The sequence below is a fragment of the Emydura macquarii genome, unplaced genomic scaffold (assembly GCF_026122565.2).
Source record: "Emydura macquarii macquarii isolate MOO-44397 ecotype Brisbane River unplaced genomic scaffold, CSIRO-AGI_Emac_v2 contig_2897, whole genome shotgun sequence".
Classification (NCBI taxonomy): Eukaryota; Metazoa; Chordata; order Testudines; family Chelidae; genus Emydura; species Emydura macquarii.
The window spans coordinates 26,179,880-26,201,316 of record NW_027133034.1 but is presented as its reverse complement, the minus strand read 5'-3'; the positions used below and the strand labels follow the sequence as shown (position 1 = coordinate 26,201,316).

Sequence of the window (21,437 nt, the reverse complement as noted above, 5' to 3'; positions counted from 1 at the left end):
CGTCCAGTTGATAAGGAACGCGTTGGAAATCGACCGTCTCGCAACCCCGGAGCAAGCAGAACCTCGGGCACTTCGTGTTCCAGGACGACGCGAATAGGTCCAGTTGGGGAACATCCCACTTCTAGAAGATCGTAGTTACTACCTCCGGGTGCAACGACCAGTCGTGGTGGGGTAGAAACGACCTGCTGAGGCGATGCACCTAGTCATTCCTCACTCCCAGGAGGTGAGAGGCAGTCAAGTGGAAATCGTGCCTCACGGCAAAGTTCCACAGATGGATAGCTTCCTTGCAGAGGGCCAAGAAGCACGCTTCTCCCTGCCTGTTTATATAGAACATAGCTGTGTTGTCATCTGTCAGCACCTGCACCACTCTGCCTGTCAGGAATCGGAGGAACACCCTGCACGCTATGCGAATAGCCCTGAGCTCCTTCACGTTGATGTGCAGGTGCCTCTCCTCCCCCGACCAGAGCCCCTGAGTGCTCAGGTTGGCACTGATATGGGCTCCCCATCCCACATCCGAGGCATCGGAGATTAGGGTGACCGACAGGACCAGTTCCCTGAACGGAACGCCCTTCAACACTGCCCTGGGAGTCCACCACCAGTTTAGGGAGGCTAGGACAGGCGGGGGAACTGTGACCACCCGATCCAGTGGGTGTCTGCTCGGCACATATACTGAGACCAACCACGCCTGAAGCGGTCTGAGCCACCGGCGAGCTAGTCTCACTACGTACGTGCAGGCCGCCATGTGGCCTAACAGCTGTAGGCAGTGCCTGGCTGTTGTCGTGGGGCATCGGTGCAACTGGCAATAGAGACCATTGCCTTGAAACGTGGTTGAGGCAGGAAGGCTCTGGCCTGGAAAGTGTCCAGGGTGGCCCCAATTAATTCTTTACGTTGCACTGGGGTTAGTGTGGACTTCTTCTCGTTTATGAGCAGTCCTAGCCTGCTGCACGTGGAGCAAGTGAGGGTCACGCTCTCCTGCACTTGGGACCTGGACCTGCCCCTGATCAGCCAATCGTCCAGGTAAGGAAAAATTTGTACACCCTTTCATCTCAGATGGGCAGCCAAAGATAGGCCAAAGGGTAGGGCTGTAAATTGGAAGTGGGAGCCAGCCACCATGAAGTGAAGAAAGCGCCTGTGGCTGGGGAGGATATATATATGAAACAATGCATCCTTGAGATTGAGGGCAGCATACCAGTCTTCTGGATCCAGGGAAGGGATTATGGAGGCTAGGGAAACCATGCAAAACCTGAGTTGTTTGACATATTTGTTTAGACAACGCAGGTCTAATATGGGTCTCAGACCCCCTTCGCCTTAGGGATGAGGAAGTACCTCGAATAGAACCCCTTCCCTCTTCTGTCTTGAGGGACTATTTCCACCGTTCCTATGTTGAGGAGGGTGTCCACTTCCTACAAGAGGAGTTGCTTGTGAGAGGGGTCCCTGAAGAGGGACATGGGGGAAGTTTGATGCGGGGGGGAGGCAGATGTAAACTGTAGGGCATAGCCCCCTGAGACTATCCCAAGGACCCAGCAGTCTGACGTGATCTTTGCCCATTCGGGATAGAAGGGCCTTAACCTGTTTAGGAAGGGGTGGGGCGGATCCAGGAGAGCAGTCGGGGCGCCACCCTCAGACACACCATCAAAACTGTCTCCTCCGGTTGCCCGACCCCCTGGGGGGCCCTTGCTGGGGGGCTGAGGATGAGCTGGGGGGGGCTGATTCCTCCTTCTAAACCCCCTATTCCTGTCCCTATTTCTATAGGGCTGAAAGGGCCTAGACGGAGGCCTTGGCTGCTGCTGCATCTGCGGCCGTGACTGACGCCTGGAAGCCTGGGGCATGTACAGGCCCAGGGAGCAAAGTGTGGCCCTGGAGTCCTTCAGACAGTTCAGCTTTGCATCAGTCTGGTCAGAGAATAGGGCTGACCCATCAAAGGGGAGGTCCTGAATCGATTGCTGCACCTCCTGAGACAGGCCCAAGGATTGCAGCCACTAGCACCTTCTCATGGAGATGGCGGAGGCTATGGCCTTACCCGCTGAGTCAGCAGCGTCACTGGACATCTGGAGCGCTGCCCTAGCCACCATGGTTCCTTCTTCCACGATGGTGATAAGGTCTGCAGCCTGGTCCTGGAGTAGGGCCTCAGCGAACTGCCTGAGGGAGTCCCACAAATTAAAATTATATCTCCCCAGGAGGGCCTGATGGTTGGCAATCCTGAATGGTAGGCTTGCCGTGGAATAAACCTTTCTCCCAAACAAATCCATCTTTTTGTTGTGTGTGTTCTTGGGAGTGGACCCTGGTTGGCCGCGTCTACCACCAGGGTTCCCGCGGCAGGGTGAGTGAACAGCTACTCGAACCCTTTGGCCGGGACATAATACTTTTTCTCGGCCACCTTTGACATATGGGTGACCGAGGAAGGGGTTTGCCATAGGGCCTTTACGATTTTGAGGACCCTTTCGTGGACTGATAGCCTCTTTAACGTGCTGGCGGCAGCTGTCCCAGCAAGAGTGGCCCTATCTTCGGCCTCTTTTAACTCCTTCACCTCCAGCCCCAATTTGGAGGACACCCTCTTGAGCAGTTCCTGGTGCGCCCTGAAATCCTCTAGTGGCGCCATCTGGTCCCGGGAGACAGCCTCATCCGGTGAGGAGGAAGAGGACTGCCGAGGCGCGTCCTGGGTGTGCTCCCCTTCCTGACAAAGGGTTGAACCCATTGAGGGTCCCTCCATGGGGTCCGACTCCTTGTCCGAGGAGTGGCGTCTATGGGCCTTCTCCTGTGCCGGAGGCATGGACTGTACCCCGGCTGACAGGATGGATTGGGGCCCCGGCCTCATCTGGATACCCCATGGGGTCCAATAAGGCCATTATTGCGGCCATTGTCCCTGGGGTCAACCCGGGGCTGACTGTGCCACAGGCTGTGATGCTTTGTGGGGGTGTCGGCTCTCCCGACGACTGTCCCCCCTGGGAGATCCCGAGCCACTGGGCTGGCGGGGCCATGCATGTCCTTGGTTCCGGGTGCCCTTCCGTGCCAGGGATCGCTCTCTCGACGCCTCCAACCTGGAGGATGATGAGGACCACCTCCGTAGCCACGAGCAGTGCCAATGACCGGAGGTGCGCTCTGAAGAGCTAGAAGTACCAGAGTGTCGACTCAGTACTGATGACTTCCGGTGCCGCTTGCCTTTTGGTGACCAAGACCGGCGCTGCGCCGAACTCCACAGTGCCGAGCTGGACTCCGGCGACCGGGTTCCGCGTTGTGGACTATGTGGTGCTGGTCTGTGGGTTCTGCGCCACCTTGGTGCGGGCCAACTCGGTGCCAGGTCCTCCAACGGTGACCAGGTTCTGCACTGCGTTAGTGCGGGCGAACGCCTCGGTGCTGGGGATCTGGAGCGGGAGCTCTCCAAGCGCCGCCTGGCAGACCTCGACCGCTGCCGCCTCCTGGCCTGTGCTGTCTCCGGTGCCAGGGATCGACGTTGGCACCGGGAGGGAGACTCCTTGTACTGAGTCGAAGCAGGCCGGCTCGATGACACTGACCTGGAGCAACTGCTGGGGGAGTAGCTTCGCTCTACCTCCGGTGGCCGTCTGGCAAGCGATCTTCCTCCCCGTACTGGAGATCTCCACCATGCTTCAGGGGGACCCAATGCGGGTTTCCCATGTGACACCGGCCCCTTCTCCCTTGGTGGGGCGGGGGGGGGCGCGGAGGCGGCATAGGCAAGGCCAACAAGGCTCTTGCCACCTGGAAAACCTCCAGAGTCGACGGCGTCGGCAGGGGTATTCTCCCACTACCAGGAGTTAGGGATTGGAGATGCAGGCACTGGAGAAATAGTCTCGATGGGCCGAGTTTGGTGCATCTCTGTACTCGACCCTGCCCATACTGACGGCGCAGGGGAGTGTCCGCGCTCGCCTTCTTCCTACTCAGTGCCGGCAATGTTGCGCCATGCCAAGTTGAGGCCGGTGCCGGTGATGTTGCTCAGTGCCGAGTCGAGGCTGGTGCCAGCGGTGCACTCTGCATCAAGGTCACGCTCGGTTCCGAGTCGAGGCTGGTGCCAGCGGTGCACTCTGCACCGAGGTCATGCTCGGTGCTGAGTGGAGCACTGCCTCCATTAGCAGGGCTTTTAATCAGATTTCTCAGTCCTTCTGAGTCCTCGGTTTAAAAGCCCTGCAGATCTTGCATTTGTCTTTCCTGTGTGCTTCCCCCAAGCACTTAAAGCAGCGGTTGTGGGGGTTGCTGAGCGGGAAGGCCTTCCCGTAGGAGGGACACGGCTTGAATCCTGGTGACAGGGGCATAGCCTGGCCACTCTTAAGTCCCTGCAGGGACTTGCCTTATCTCTAACCACTTAACAACATTTAACAACTACTTAACTAACTAAACTACTTAGAATAACAAATTCAAAGAAGAGGAATAGTACTTGCTGAGAGCAAGGCTATTTCCAGCAACCGTCGGGGCAGAAAGAAGGAACTGAGGGGGCATAGGCCTGGCAGCGCCTCATATACCGCGGCATGTGCACGGGGCTCCAGGGGGTGCCGGGGCCGGCCCTACGGGATCTGCTAAGGGAAAAAAAGTTCCAGGAACCATGCATGGAGGCGTGCCCTCACCTATAGTAGAATGGACATGAGCAATCACTCGAAGAGGAAAAGACAGTTTACAATTTTCAATATATACACTATGGTATGTAATCTCTGACAATCTGCAAATGTACTACTAAACAAAGTACTACTAAATAATTCATTACATTTAATTGAAAATAAAAAAAGCAGAGAAAAATGCTTTGTGACATGCAGTACAACCTAAATATGCAAGACCCAATACAACAAACAGATTTTGCTATTCCTCTAAATGTTTCCAGTAAAACCTTGGAAAAATCACGTTGTGCCTAAATAGTAACCATTTTTTCTCCGTCTGCTGCAGTAATATTATACAGGTGGGTGCATCTGATAATCTAAATTTAAACCACTCTTACTGCTTTTAACAGTTCTTTAATATAAGTGGGGTTGATACTATTACCTCTGACTCTAGTTAGCAAAGAAAGTTGGTGAACAAAAATTCCACCTGTTGATGACTGTAACAAGGGCACTGGTTCTAGGGTGAATGCATTGCCCACTGTGCCAGTTCCAAGGCTGTCCCTTTTAAGGGAGTTGGGTTCAACCTCACCTGTGCAGTTTAGCTCAGACTATGGGACTACATTCAAGACTCAGAGGATCCATGGGACCACATTTTATATGGTACCTGTGAGTGCAGTCAGTGTGAATTCAGGGAGCCTGGCATAAGAGCCTGCATCTCACGCCTGGTATCTGTACCAATGCTCTCTGGGCACTGAATGAACATAAGCTCCAGTGTCTGGTCCCTCCAAAACTGGACCTGATAGCTTCTGTGTCTGGCTTTAGAATGGGATTAGTATATGTCTACAGATTGTTCCTTTGTACCTTGACATTCCTGTCTGAACTGATAATTCATCTCCAGTGGTTTCGGAATTGTCAGGATTGAATGTTCTGGATTATTCCGATGTCAATGTGCAGGATTATTCTTCATGATAAAATCAGGATTTCATGATGATCATAACAGCCAAAAGACCAGGTGGTTACTCACTCAGCACATACAGCACAGCAGCCCATAATCTCACCATGCTCATTTGATGTTTCCAAAACATCATGCTGACTGCAGCTGTGACAGCAAGACTCCTTTGGGACAAATTGCTTGTGTTTGCATCTTTTTACCAAGAATTCTGTATGGAGCGGTCATTGGATGCCTAGCTCATTTCTCTTCCTAAGGGGTAGAGATTCCATTATCTTTTCTAGGACACACACTGAATTTCCTCATTACAACAATTTAGCCCTAACCTCCACTCTCACCCAGATTCTTATTAAAAACAAATCATGCTGGAGTTAGAAGATGGTGAGGTAGTTTAAAGAGGGTTGTTGATTTTTTTTTTTTTAAACTGAAAACTGTATAGAAAAGTGACAACTGTATTATTTTTAAAATGTAACATTAAAAATAGACAAACCTTTTAAACACTTGTTTACCCAGTCAGCAATACCTATCATGCAGACAATGACAACTCCAGTGAAACCAAAGACCCTAGCAAAGTGGACTCCAGATTTTCTCAAAAGTTCCAGAACTTATTCAAATCGTTTTTCCAGTAGCAAACAGGAATCAAGGCCATTAACCTATTCTTCTATTGATGGAATAATTTCCTTCCTCCAATAATACAGTTCCTCGATACAGATAAGGCAACTCCAATATATTTGATTTTTATATCTGTCTAAATCAAATTGGAAAAGACAATACTCCATACTCACTAATTAAGGCAATCTCTACAATGTCTAAGGTGTTCACTTACTACAAGCCATACTTTTAAATAACTCACCAGAGCCTGACAACTTGAACAGTTTTACACTTAACAAAAATCATCGTTTGCATTTATATTAGACATTCTTTGTGAGGACCAGTACACTTATGAACTATAAAAACATCAAGCTAACCATTACTAATTAGTGATATGGCTCATTTGATCCCATTCTGTAGACCATTCCATTAAATATATTGCATTTCCAAATCACTTTTCACTTAACTTTACATTTATTGGCGTACCTTGTATAATTAATCAATAAATTGATGTTTGAAACTTTCTTTATAACCAAGGACATCACTAACAATTGATGTTATCACAGATTCAAATTTGCCTCAACTAATATAGAGGTATTATATTTCCCATTAAATAATGTCTGAGTAATAAATATATAATGAGATGAGGTGTAGGAACATAAGCAGAGCATAGCCCGCAAAGTTCATCCTGCGTCTTTATTCCATTCTCTCATCCTTTTAGATGTCTCCCTTTCTCTTTCCTCATTCTCTTGCCTCAGTTCCCTCTACAAACCTTGCCTCTTCCCATTCTCTCATCATTGCTTCCTCTTCACTCCTCCCCACTTCTCAAACTGAAGACCCTACCTGCAAATCAAATTGCCTTCTCCTGCCAAACTCTCTCTTCATTCCCTCCTTCTATTTCCAATCTTCCTATTAAAAGTCAAATTGTGAATTAACCCCACTTTCTCCCACAAGTGTGTGCAAGATAAATGCCCTCCCATGCTGTTCTTCAAGCTTTTCTTTTTCAGCATATTGAAAATAAGATTCTCACCACAAAAGGACAAATGTAGACTAAGCCCCTGAACTAGTCTGAAGAACTGCCAGATGTTGTGCATATAACAATAGATAAAGCTTCTGATTTGATGATTCAGTGTCTGCTACACAAGAGCGCCGACACTGTAGTACCAGAGGTAAGCTAATAATCATTTATCCGTCTCAGGTGAAATAAACCAAATAAGAAGTGGGGGTTGAAAGTGGCACACAGGAAGCCCAGCAGAGATATTTAGGACGTGCCTCTCTGTAGTTTCTAGGGAGGGTACTTGTTTCATTCCTCAATTTTGTAGTCTATGTTGCCCAAAGAAAGGCACTTCCCCTCTCTCAAATGTTCATATTGCTGTTATTTCTACATTGTTTTTATGCTATTGACGAGCTTCAGTCTTCACTGCTGCTAATAAAAGGAATCCTGCCAGTTTAAGCCACCTTTCTTCCTGCCCAGCAAATCAGGCTGTACCATCTCGTTCTATTTTAGAGATACAGGTTCCAAACTCAGTCCTTTTGCAAGCAGACATAATGGACCCCACTGATTTCAGTGGCACTGTAACTGAATTTGACCCTAAGCTCACCTCATCTGAATACAGAATTTTAATGTAACACTATCATATATGCATTTAGTGACCCACTGTTTCCATGTTCTCTCCAGCAAAGGTTGGAACTTTTTTTTATGTTATTTAACTGTAGGGAATATAGCACACCCTATTCAGAATCGAATACCAAATCTTCCTTTGATGCACTGACTAGCTTGGGCATGGCTGACAAAGCACCTTCCAAGATCTCATATAGCTTACTTATTTTAATGGAAGAATTGTCCTTTTCTGTCCTAATATACTGGACCATTTGATATATTTGATTGCATTTGCAACCACTCTGACATACATGCTCTCATGTTAACCCTTAAAGTGCATATTTGCATGGAGACCAAACATAAAAGATGTACACAATCAGCATGCAGCAAATACATTCATTTTAAAGAAAAAACACCCACTAAGGGCATAGCTGAACCCTGTTCTCTATCTGCCATAACAGTTCATTGTGGGCATCGGTGGCCAGTGTAATTTACCCACTGGGACTGGTCATATGCCCAGAATGAAGACAGCACAGAGGCAGCTTTTATAGCCTGTAGGAGGAATATAGGCCCATGTTAGAACTGGATGAACTCTGGTTTTAAACAGAGTATGGATTTTGACATGAATCATAGGCCCAAAGCATGTGACCAAAAAGAACATGATCATGAGAATGAAGGATGGTTTGTGTTAAACTTGTAGTGATCCTGGAAATACCAGTATTATCTTATTTAAGGTTTCGGCTAAGCAATAGAAATCAAGAAAAAATGTTAATTGGTCACCAAGTGCAGTAAATAAGTGGTTAGAAATGCACAGTCCAGTAGCTACGAAAAAATAGGTCAAAGTTAGATAAGGGGGAAGGCTTATAGAAAGCAGAGTACAGCCCCAACTGCTTGAGCTAATTTTAGCGAAGGTCCAATAGCTAGCAATGGCATTACTTGTTTGTAATAGTGTGTAAAAAGCAAGGTTTTCTAGGGGTTCTTTGTCAGAGCTTTTCCTTATCCCTCTGGAATCGCATCACGATGGGAAGGCATCTCCCAGGCCTGATCCAGTTGTGAGTATTCAGCAATGCTTATAACTGCATTGTTGCTCAATATAGAATATAAGGGTGTATATGCTTATATTGACATTTTGGAAGTAACCAGCTGAGATTTGGACTAATAAATAAATGTTTGTGTCAAAACTGAGTCGTGGTAAACCTTAAACTTAAAAGGGAAATTGTTTCCAACACAGCCCTTATAGCAATCCTTGTCCTGAGGTGCACTAACTTCTCCTCAAAACCACCTAGGATCTGGCTCAAAATTTCATTACTAGTTGAGTAAAGTATACAGTTAATACTGTGAAAACTCATATTCTCAGGAACTTTAGATGTATTAATATTTTACTGCATAGTAAAGGTTTTCCATTCAAACTTTAAATGGAATTTTGTGGGATTAATACATTCACCCAAAAAACCTAATTTGGGGAAGTGAATAAAAATGTAGAGGCAGATTCAATTGCAGAGATCCTGCCTCTTAGATAAAGTCTCTCAGTGAGAAAATAGATTGAGCCCTACTCATCATTTAAAAAAATACTGGATCAAATACAGTACTAATTTCTATTTTCATTTTCTATTGGCAATAGTTTTCCTTTATTTTTGTTACTTTATAAATACCAACTCTGACCTGAAAAATAATGTAACAGTATTCAAAGCGTACACCACAATTCCTATAAAGAAAATTGATGGAAATAAGAATAAGAATTCTTTCAAATCTTTGTATATAGCACTGATGATGTCAAGCATGAATTAAAACTAGTAGATAAACCAGAATATCTGCACCCCACGTATCTCAGGATATTAAGAAAGTTGTAACTTAAAAAAGTAATTAAAAATGCAGCAGTGTAGTCAGCCCTATATGCTCTTTTCCAGTACTATCATTTTACAAATAAATCTGGGATTTCAAAAAAATCCCCACAATTTAAATTGTTTAGATTGGAAAGTAGAACTATAAAGTATAGGTTTTCAAATGTGTGTACCACTCACTGATTCAGAGTTGTGTGCTCTTGCAAAACCTGCTAGTCATCAAAAGGTAATGCGGGGAAGTATTTCAAGTAGGCCAATGTGGGGAAGGAAAGCACCTGGCACACTGAATCATAGGCTACATTGACTTACATTCCATGTAACTAATGATTTCCATAGAACTGCATGGAATACAAGTTAGCATGCTGTGTTTATGTGAACTTGTCTTGTCTAATGACTTCAAGGATCTCAATACATAGTTCAACTAACATTCTTGTTTACAAGCATTAGTTTAAAATCCAATCACAACCTTTATCAGAGAAGTAAAGCTAAATTATTATCCAGACTCCAAATATTTGGGCATAAATTTTAGAATTTGCACCAGTGGGTCAGAGAAAGAGATGCTCGGGTGTTCTTGTCATTTGAACACAACAATACAACTTATGTACATAAGATGTGCAATTTTCTTAATACTCAGGCCCTAAAAAATAACATCTCCTATTGTGAACTTGGTTTTATTCAATTGTTTACCTAATATGTTTTTAGGAAGGGAGAAAGGGGCATCAAGCTGTTGAAATAGGAGAAAACAAGGCATTTAAAAATGTTCTTTTTTGGTCTGGTATAATATAAATCAAATGAAAAACAGAGCAAGGTTTTCAGAGAAGATTTAGAGATTTTGTGCGAGTAAGAAATGAAAGCAGGCAGTGTCAAGTAAAACTGCTTTTTTGTTAGATCTTCTACAAGTTTCCCATTTTAAAAAGGGTATAGCTGGGAATTTTTAACGAAATTATTGATGAAAAATAGTAGTTGAAGTTCTTTTAGAGTGCAAAGTGGGATATCATATTATATACATTAATTGCATATTTTATTTATAGGATTTGAATCACTGTAAAATCCTATACTTTAAAAGGCTACTCATATGTTATAAAGAAAATAAATACCAGTGTTTCCAGTCACATATAAAGAGTCTGGTTCAGACTGCAGATGGCTAGTGACTAACAGGAAGACCAAATAAAGGGCCAGGGTACTAAAAGAAAGCTTATTAAGGTGCAGGATATGATTTGTCTTGGAAGAAGGAAAGCCAAAAATTGATCATGATGTGACCAGTACAGCAGAAGGGAATGAGAGAGGTAAGAAAGTGATTTGAGCAAGATTTTAAAAACTGAGTCTGTAAAATTATGGATCTAAGTTCATATGTAGGCACCTAAATAGCCTGGTTTTTTTTGTTTTTTTTTAAGAAGTGCTGAGCAATGGACGTATACCCACTGACTTCAAAGATCTATTCCCAGCTTCAGCATTAACTAGCAGTGTGGCTCAGGGCAAGACACTAGCCCTGCTCTTCAACTTCTTCTAAAAAATGGAGATAATACCTACCATTTGTAAGGCATTTTGAGATTCTTGGATGAAAGGCTCTATATGTAACCAAAACAGCATTATTAAAACAAGAACTAAACAAAATAAATATTTATTTTGCAAAATAGTGTTGTAGTATTCCCTAGCCAAGTCATATTAACACTAGTACAAAAGTTTGCAGCATAGTCATTCTATTATCACTCCATCTAAGTGTGAGATATCTTATTTGTTCAAATATATTTAAAAAACCCCAATCTTTTAAAAGTTGCTAATCATGGACACATCACATGTAGGAGAAAACATGAAGAAATGAGACAGCATTTTTTTTAATTAAAAATATTATTTCTTCCATTGTTTCCCCAAGTGACTATATTGTATAAGGTCTATGATATAGAATAATGTGTAAGAATGGTAATTTTGATATAATTGATTGTTGTTCCATGACATTATCTACAGTCACCTTTTTATATTCTGTTATTTCATTTTTAAATTTATCAAACTGTGGATGATATGCCACTTATCGGTACTTTAAGCAAAAACTACAAATACATACCCTAATGAATACATTGCTAACATGACAAAAAAATTAAATGGTCAAAACTTGAAACCCATGTAATATTACAAAATTAATATTCTTTGTTGCATAAAAATGTTTTATGAAAATTTCTAAGGATCCAGTTAATCACTTTATTTTTATGTAATTCATCTTCTCAAATAAAGAATTTGCAGATGTTCAGCTATACCCCTTGTCTCCAGGTTGGGATAGACCTATAGGAAAAAAATAAGGATGAATAGCTTGTAATTAAGTGTATTTTAAAAATATAAAAATTTATGTCTTTTTCTTACCTATGTGGAATATATAAAAGTGGCTTCACACCTGTTGGTCCAATCTCTTTTGTGCGTTCCTCCCAACCCTTGGTAGGTTTGTACAGCCTGGATGGGTCCCTGGTTACATGAACTTCAACCTGTCAGCAATATTGTTATGTGAGGGGTTGGGCAGTCACATCAACTCTTGAAACTGTTGGGTGTGACAGCTGCCTTCCATTCAGGCTAAATGAGGGAACAATTAGTGCACGCAGTGTAGTTGTAGCCCTGTCGAGTCCAGGATATTGGAGAGAGAAAGTAGGTGAGGTAATATCTTTTATTGGACAAACTTTTGTTGGTGAGAGAGACAAGCTTGTCTCCCTCACCCACAGAAGTCTGTCCAATAAAAGATACTATCTCACCCACCTTGTCCCTTTGCTTAGTGGTAGCTGAAACAATGGAAAAACCACTGCCTAAAAACTAGACCACATGGCAGTGGCTAGGCCATGCTGTCCAATGGGTTTTCTGGGGGTCTGATAAACACTGGAGGGACAGGGGCTTGATTAGATTGCAGCTATATGTCGTGTGAGAGAAATGCAGCAAGAAACAGGAGAGCAGCACACAGGGAAAACAGCAAGAAAGCCCCACATTCAGCCAGAGGAGGACTTGTAGCATGACCAAGAGAAAAAAGCTGAGAGAGCTTTTAGGTAAAATGCTGGCTGGAAAAAGGCTTGGAACTCTGAGCAAAGAAATTCTCTTCTGCTATTTGATTCCTACTGCATTCACGGAAACTGAACTTTGTGTACATTCTTTGTAAATAAACAGGACTGCATCAAATGAATACCTGGACTCCATTATCAATTTCTCTTAACAGAACAAAATTTGTAAAACCCTGATTATTGGCTAACAATACAAAAAAAATAATGCCTTTCATTTGTCACAAGAGATAATTACATTAGCTAGATCAAAAGCATAAGGAAGGTAAGCATGTGTCTTTATGATATTCCTTCCAAGAAATGCAATAAATCTCATTAGTGACAAGAACCTTTGGCCTACATGGAGCTCATTGCAGGATTGATGCTTCTGCTCCATGTGCTTATGAACAGGAGCAGTGACTGTCAAACATATTTTTTCCCCTCTTAATTCTTTAGTAAAATTTGTGCAGGAAAAAGGTGCAGGATTGACAACCCTGAATACCGATGTCCACTGTAAATTCACTGAATGGTTCAGTATGAGCAACAATTACTCAACATTTGTGAAAAACAGGCAACTTATTTTAAGTGCCTAAATAAGGATTCACATGCCTAATTTTAGGCATCCATAATTAAAATATGTTGGCCTTGGTTCATTTGTGATTTGCTATCTTTACTTGCTTTTAAACCACTAAGGATAGCTATCTAAACATATTTCAAAAGGAAAATAAGTTTATTCTTTTTAACAAAAATTATGCCCTTTGCACTTTTTCCACTGTAAAAAACCCAAGACTTTTCCCATTCTGAGGTGGGTTGTTTGTTCCTTTGCCATGACAAAAAATAATCTTCAGTTGTAAGAACTCACTTGGATAGGAAAAATAATTGCCTTTTAGAAGAGCGCAGCAAAAAGATAGAAAGAAAGCTGTTTAAAAAAATTAATTACATGCATGAACATATGTTTAATCAAATTATAAGAAGAAAAATCAAACAATTCAGTAAATATGTTACCTTCTCTCTTAACTTTGCCAGTCTTTTTTCTTTTTCTGTTTTTTCCTCTTCTTTTGCCTGCTTTTTTAAAATCTTTAGTTCAAGTTTATGAAGATCCTGGAAAACATATAATGAATGGAATATGATAGAGCACTTCTGGGAATCTAAAAGAAAAAATGTTAAAACACCAATAGGCTTTTCATATGATCAGAAATTATTTTGAATGCTTTAGAAACTGAATCTTTCCTAGATTTCACAGTGTTTAAGCGCAGAAGTGACAATTCGATCATCTAGGCTGACCTGTATATCACAGGCCATTATATTCACCCATATACCACTCAACAGAGCCCAATTACTGTAGTTAAGACTAAAGCATTTTAGTCCTCCAGACACTGAACTTTGTGTGCCACAAGCAGAGTACAAGATAAAAACCATTTACAGCACACAATTAAATTACACAGGCCAGTTGCATTCTAAAGTTTACCTTCTGGAAACACACCCTTGATATTGTACTGCTATATATTTGCAAGATTTAATTTCCATTTTTGCAAACAGTAATTAAAGCAAATATTGGCAATGGGACTGGTCCCCCGCATAGGCCACGATTCAAGAAGATACTCAAGAATATACCTAACTTTAAACTCTTAATTAGTGCTACTGAAGTCAACAGGAATACTCTTTTACTTTAACATATGCTCAAGTATCTTGCTGAACTAGGACACAGAGAAAAGCAATAGAACATTATTTTAGACAAAAAGATGAGCTGTTTCCAGGACACAGACAGATGTAGTTTGTGAATCTAAAATAGCTCTTAAAGTTGAAAAACGGAAATAATTGTTATTGATAATTAACTCCCTGGTCTTCCACATATTCTAATATGACATCTACTCTGTCCATACATCCAGAAGATTAGAAACACGTGAGTGAGGGATAAGACCACTCACTCGCTCGTGAAACTTAGAAATTTCTTCTGCAGCAATTCTCTTCCTTTCTTCCCTTTCAGCCTCCTCCCTCTTCTCCTTTTCAAGCCTCTGGAGCTCCTCCTGTTCCTCCTTCTGCCGATTGTACTTTTCTAACAGTAGTTTCAGTTGGAACTGGCGCTGGCGCTCCTTCTGCTGCCTTTTCTCTTTTTCTTCCTCCTCTTTCAGTCGAGATGCTTGTTTCATTGCAAATTCTATTTCTTTATGTCTTTTCCATGCTTCGACTGCTGCTTGTTGCTTTTTCCTTTCCTCCTCTGCTTTTTGCTTCTGAGCTACTTCTTGTTGAAGATTTTCTGTCTTGAGAATTTCCTCTGACTTCTTCTGCTTTAAGATTTCTTGCTTTTCTTGTTGCTTCTTCACTTTCCACTTTTGAATAGACTGCACAAGAACAATAAGAAAAAAAATCTTATGTTTCTTATAAAATCTTACACTTCCAAGATGATTCTAATATTTCCACAGGAGAAAATCAGTGGACAGAAAGGTGTGGTCTAAGGACAGGAGGCGGTAAGAACTCCAGAGCAGTAATTTCATCTCTGATATAAATGCCTTTTACCTTGACAAATAGCTTAGCTACTATCTCTCAGTTTCCGCACATGTAAAATGAAAACTATTTATCTACCTGTCTCACAGCCATGTTTAAGTTTAATGTCTATAATAATTTGAATATAAAAAGTGTTATGGAATTCACATTGCTGTATTATGATTATTAGGATCCTTAGTTAACTGGCATCAGATGGTTTTCACTGTGCAAACATTTCTCAATTCTTTTTATATACACATATAAATTCTTTGTATGTGAACAGTAACACCAACCTTTTTGCTTAAAAAAAAATAACAATGTTTGTGCTAGCTTATCTATTACCATGAAGGAGACCCAGGTCCAGGGCCCTCCTCAAAATTTCTATTTTCAGAACCAGTGGAATCAAGGTGTGTTGCAATTGTTCTAAGTCCTTCCCTCCCCCCATGTCTGTCTTGTCTCTTTAGACCGTAAGCTTTTTGGGGCAGAGACCGTCTACTACCTACTCTGTTTGTACAGTGTCTAGCACAATGGGGCCCCATTCTTGGTTGGTCCTTAGGCACTACTACAGTAATTGTAATATGCTCAGTCACTGCAAAGTGCACTCTAATGTGCTTAGAACATCATCTGCTGATCATTCCTTAGAATAACACTGGCAGAATGAACATTTTAAAGAGAACTTGTTTTCTGTCAGAAAAAAGCTATGTCTGCCATCACAGCTAGAGGTGGATGGAAGAGGGTAAAATATGTGTGTGGCTTTTAAGAAATACACTTCTTTAAAATACAAACATACTTTGAATCTTAAAATTCTCTTGCCTCTTTTTTTCTTTCCTCTAAAATCATAAATTCTTGATACCATGTCTCATGCTGTTGAACATCCTCTTTTGTTCTTCCAGAGAGATACTCAAGGGCTTCTTCTATATAGGATGGCTTTCCTTTATGTTTTGTCCATACTTTCAAAAAGTGTTGATGATCATAATCATCCCAGCCTCCTTGTCGTCCTCCTGTTTGCTGAAGGAACCTTTCAAATTCTATTACTTCTTCAGGTAGATGATTTTGCAGCATTTTGTCCACTGGAACCTTGCCTGCTGGCAATCTGAAAACTCTTTCTGTGGCTGAACTACCCAGTGCCCATGTCTCAATTTTTTTCTCTAAGGCACTGAGCTCATTAGTAGTAGTCTTCTCCTCCTTCAAAAGCTCTTCATATCTGAAGTAAAACAAACAAACAAACATAACTTTTAACTAAAAGATCAGAGACCATCCATGAGTTAACTTGAAATAGACTCTGTGATTATTTAATTCCCAGACAAAAACTATGTTAAAATGGGGTTAAAATTGAGATTATATATCATTAATTTAGGGTAAAATAAATTATAGGGATTTTGTAATTATCCCCAAACTGTTATAAACCCAGGAAAGTCATTGATAAGGTTACTCTTAAAAGAAATCTAGATGGAAATACACAGTTAGGGCACCAAAACAACCATAATCTTTTCCTGGATTGATATCATTGGGAGGGCAGGGAGAGAGAAAAGAAAAAAAAAGTGCTTTTAAAAATCAATTTACTGTAATCTAGACCCCCATACTGGAATGACTTTGCCATAATCATATGGTTATTGCATGATCAGGTAATCTAATCCTGAAAGTTTGCTTTGAATATTTGCTTACTTAAAGATTAATTACAAGAAAGAAAGAAAGAAAGAAAGAAAGAAAGAAAGAAAGAAAGAAAGAGGATGGAAAAAAGGAAGAGAAGTGTGATTTGTATCATACAATTAAGTTTTATTTTGGTTTTGTGCGACTGATTTCAGTTATCTCAAGACTATAAAAGCATGCAAAACATACATTAGTCGTTGTTCTTCTTTAAAACCATTTATTGCATTTTCAGCTTCTTCCATCATTTCCCTGAGCTTCTCAACAACTACAAAAACCAGAAAGAGGAGCAAATATCACTTTCCTTATTGTTGAATATATCTTTTATACGCTAGACACAAGAAAACATGACATTTCTAAGTAAATTAACTTGAAGAATAAAGATATATAGTAAAGCAGGCAGTTTTTACTAACATACACATCCCATACAGCCTCTATTTCATACATCTCTAATGGACAAAATAAGCTTTTACTAAATTAGTGACAAATACAGTAGAACCTCAGAGTTACAAACAGAGAGAGAGGAAAATACAGTACAGTACTTTGTTAAACATAACTATTAAAAAAAAGGAAAAGCAGCATTTTTCTTCTGCATAATAGTGTTTCAAAACTGTATTAAGTTAATATTCAGTTGTAAACTTCTGAAAGAACAACCATAACATTTTGTTCAGAGTTAGGAACATTTCAGAGTTACGAACAACCTCCACTACTGAGGTGTTCGTAACTCTTAGGTTCTACTGTATGGAAATAGGTAAAACTGGATTTCCTGAGATGAAACTATGCTACAATAATGAATTAATAAATAACTGATGATACTAAGGAATTCTTTATTTGTACTGCTATAGTATTCTATTCTGAACAAGCATGCTTTTATTCCGCTTCATCCTTCTCTACCAAGAAAATTAATGCTGGTGAAAAGTATGTGACAGAGCCTTAGTTTCCAATCCTGCAACAGGTTCTGCAAGAGTGGCCCCTTACAATCTCATGGAGTCTTGAAGAGTGGAGATATTTCAGTATCAGGTGAAGTCAGTGGGACTTCTTTCAGGTATACAGGTCTGCCTGCATGCTTCCCATTGCAACAACAGTGTTAGGGTTTGTCTACACAGGAAAGCAATACTGGTTTTCATTAAAGTGTGATTTTAAACTGATTTAGTTAACCCAGTAGAAAGCCCTATGTGGACACATTTATGTCAGATTAAGAGGTGTCCATTCTGGATTATTTTGAAATGATTCCAAACACAAGAACTGGTTTTCTCATGTTACCCTGCCAACATGCCTCAGTCTTGATTTGGAGAGAGCATCTCTAGATATGAGAGTCTTAGGCTTTGTTTAATAAGAAACCTATATGATATAACTACAGTAAATCAGTTTAGAAATGGTTTGTTAAAGTCAGTGTAATCCCCTTGTGGATACAAGGGAGTTCACTGATTTAACGAGGTTGGTTTTTAAAAACAAGTCAGTTAAATTGTACAGTTTCTCATCAGAAAGGCCTTAATTCAGCTTCCGTGTTTGTTCAGTCCTCAGCATCCTTGTTGACAATTTAGCAGAAGGTCAAGGTAGATGCAGACAGAAATTGAGTTAGATCAACAACATAATAAATGAAAGCACCACATAACCTTGAGCTGGTGACAGATCTTGGTCTCTACCCTGGGCTACATTTGAACTAGTAAGCTACAAGTGCATGGCTCTCTGATTACCAGAGCCCCAAGTGTTTCAACTCATCCAATCCCCCAAGTGTGCTTTATTCATTATCGACAGAATATTCCAGTTTATAGAGGTACAGATGACCTGAAAATGTAATTTCATATGGCGCTTGCTCAATGTCCTCAGACATCAGATGGAAGAGAGGCAAAAGACTGTAACTAAGTCCCAAAAATATACTCATTGCACTTAGCATTACAGTGCAATTCAAGCAGGAAAACATGGATTTCAGCACAGAAGGTACCCAACCCGCAGGGTCCCAGGACAGTGCCAAGAGAAAATAAGGAGTCCCACTCTAAAGATGATCTCTGGGAGCCTCCACCCTTTCCTAATAGTCTCCCCCCTTCTCAGATTCACAGAACAGGCAGACTGGAGAAAGGACACCCAGAGCCTGCACAGGCAAAGACCTTCCTTGCAACACAATTATCCAAGAAAATTCAACTTTTGTCTATAAAAGACAAATATTTCTAAGTCCATCAACAAGACTTACATTCCTGTGTAGGCGTCACATCTTTCAATTGTCGTTGAAGTCTCTTAACATTATTATGTATTTTTGCTAGTTGTTGCTGGATTTTAATTTCTGTGGAAGAAAAACAAGTTAATTGGTCATGTTAAGAGTTTAATTGTACATCAAATTGAAATTTCTTGTCCTTACCCATAAACCCCTACATTGTACAGCCCCCTGACATTTCTGGCCTTGTTACCTTCACATCTCCTCTGACATACACCCTCCCATTCCAACAATGATGCCAGCAAAGATGCCAATATTAACACCCCCCTCATCATTTTCTCACAGAAACATCTCCATCCATTCTTTCATGCCGCCCCTTATGTTTGGAACACCATCTCTGACTCTGTTTGCATTCCTTCTACTCACTTCTGTCATAAGGCCTATAAAATGTGGAGAGGAGGTTAGGTATCTTTAACAAAGAAAAAAGCATCATCAAAATGTGTACCAACTTTACTGAGTAATAGGATCTTATTGCTATCTTTGCCCTTCCTTTCCCTTTCTCTGCTGTGTGTGTTTAGACCCTAACATATTGGCTCATGTTAGCTTGTATGCTCTTCAGAGTATGTAATGTGTCTACTTATTTTGTGAAGCACCTAGCACATCTATGGGGATGCAAAAAATAATTTAAAGATTTTGTCTTTGGAGACTTTTTGAAAATGCCTCTCTGTAAAGATGGTGTCACCTTCTTTGAATACAGTTCAGATCTTTTCTGAATACTGTATGTACTGCCCTCTATTTCAAAAGTATTCAAAGTATGGACCAACTGCTGCAGTCCACCCTGCAGCCAACATAACTTCCCATGCTGCCATCTATTCTTCCCAGCTCTGGAATACATAACTGGACATTTCAGTACCTGGATTCTCAACGACCCACCTCCAATGCTTCAAGCTTCTGCAAATCCAGATACTGAAATATTGAAAGATCTACTTCTGGTTAAGTGATGAGTGGGGAGACACAGAGAATCCTTGATTATTTTGTGATGCTATCATAAATTTATAGTACCTTAGCTAAGCTACATTAAATCTTGTTATGTTTACCTTTATTGGATCACCTATAAAGTTCAAAATGTGTGGCTTCCAAAGGCATACAAACCACACTTACTGTGGCACGTACTGCCTTCTGGAGGGTAAGAAAATTGTTACTCACCAACAGGACTTAAAAGAGGATCACAGTTTTTAATTCTTCCACAATACTGTTCTTTTAATAGTGCACTCTCTTTTATAGACAGCACATATACAGTAGCAAAAATACTTTCACAGGCCAATATCAGAATTTGCTTTGTTCTATCAGCTGATAAACCAGTTAAGTGAGTGAGTGTGGACAAGGAAAGGAACAAATATCCTACTTTCAGCTTTCCTGTTGTTAGTCATTTTATGTTCCAGTTCTTCCAGTGTGCTGTACTCCACCCTAAAATCACTCTTCTTGCTGTAGAGATGACCATTTTTGTCTTTTTCTATATTCACAAGTCTAGAAAAAAAAAAGTTGCTTGGCTATGAAATCACATTTTAAAATCACTTGAAAATTAATGAAAAATATAAATGCACAGTCATTACCACTTAGAAATTACTTAGACTAACTCTGACTAGTGGTCGTTATTTTTTATTAAATAAGTTAGCACTACATTAAGCACTACAGACAAGTGCATCCTTACAGAATTTAAATTAATATTCCTTGTAGTAAAGCCCAGAAATCAGAATAGCTGCTTTTAGTTTATCATCATGTAAACTAGTGTGTTATCACTCAGAAGGATTAGATTTGGAAGACATTGAAAGGATTAGATTTTTGTCGGAAAATGTCAATTTCACCAAAAACACACAAACTGACAAAAATATTTCCATCAATAATAATCATAATTTACAAATAGGCAAAATAAGAAAATCACTGCTTGAGAGTTTATTAGAGTTAGTTTTAAGGATATTTACTTTATATATTTTGACATGTGATGTTGACAATTTATGTTTTAATGGTTATAAAGCTTTGACTTTTTGCAATCAATGTCTACCGTCATTAAATAATTGTCTGGCCCGCCCAGTTGCCTGACCCACTCCCCTATAATTTCCCATAATTGTGAAAATGTAAAGAGATAAAAATTGGGGGGGAAATGCTTAAAAATAAACATATCTATTATCTGTCAAAATTATAAAAAAATAAAAATTGAATTCTGCCATGCCTAGTTATCAAAGCTGCAGGCAAACTTTTTGTTAAAAAGCATCAGTACCCAGACATGCAAACCATTTTCTTGACAGGTGGATTTGAATTCATTCAATTAATCAACTATGAAAAAAAATTTGTGAAGGACACAGTCTTATTTCAGTCAATGTCTGAGAGAAACATCCACAGTAAGACTTAGAGATGGGCAGAGAACAGTAATTTCATTTTGCTCAGCCTTTCAAAATTTGGCTTCATTCTGATTTGGAACAAAAACAAAAAAATCTCAAAATCCTCCACAAAACAGAATTATTGTTCTTCACTCAGCTCTGGGACAGTGCACCTGGGAGCTGCCTCAAAGCCGGGAACCTGGAAACCTTGACTCTAAGCCTTAAGGCAGCTTAACTGGTGGGCTG

General features: G+C 40.8%; 1 protein-coding gene across 7 annotated transcripts in view; it reads right to left on the bottom strand.

Annotated features, from left to right (window-relative positions):
- Positions 1–11,127: 11,127 nt before the first annotated feature.
- The window catches only part of CCDC112 (coiled-coil domain containing 112), a 31,015-nt gene continuing 20,705 nt past the window's right edge, over positions 11,128–21,437 (bottom strand). For 6 of the 7 annotated variants that reach the window (XM_067568730.1, XM_067568733.1, XM_067568731.1 and 3 more), the window contains 8 exons: positions 20,219–20,340; positions 18,853–18,942; positions 16,854–16,929; positions 15,828–16,218; positions 14,459–14,872; positions 13,536–13,631; positions 11,878–11,996; positions 11,128–11,799 (listed from right to left, as the gene is read on the bottom strand). In XM_067568730.1, coding sequence (XP_067424831.1) covers positions 11,769–11,799; positions 11,878–11,996; positions 13,536–13,631; positions 14,459–14,872; positions 15,828–16,218; positions 16,854–16,929; positions 18,853–18,942; positions 20,219–20,340 — 1,339 coding nt within the window. In that variant the 3' untranslated portion in view covers positions 11,128–11,768. The remainder of the gene's footprint in view (positions 11,800–11,877; positions 11,997–13,535; positions 13,632–14,458; positions 14,873–15,827; positions 16,219–16,853; positions 16,930–18,852; positions 18,943–20,218; positions 20,341–21,437) is intronic. The other variant, XM_067568728.1, reaches the window with a different exon arrangement.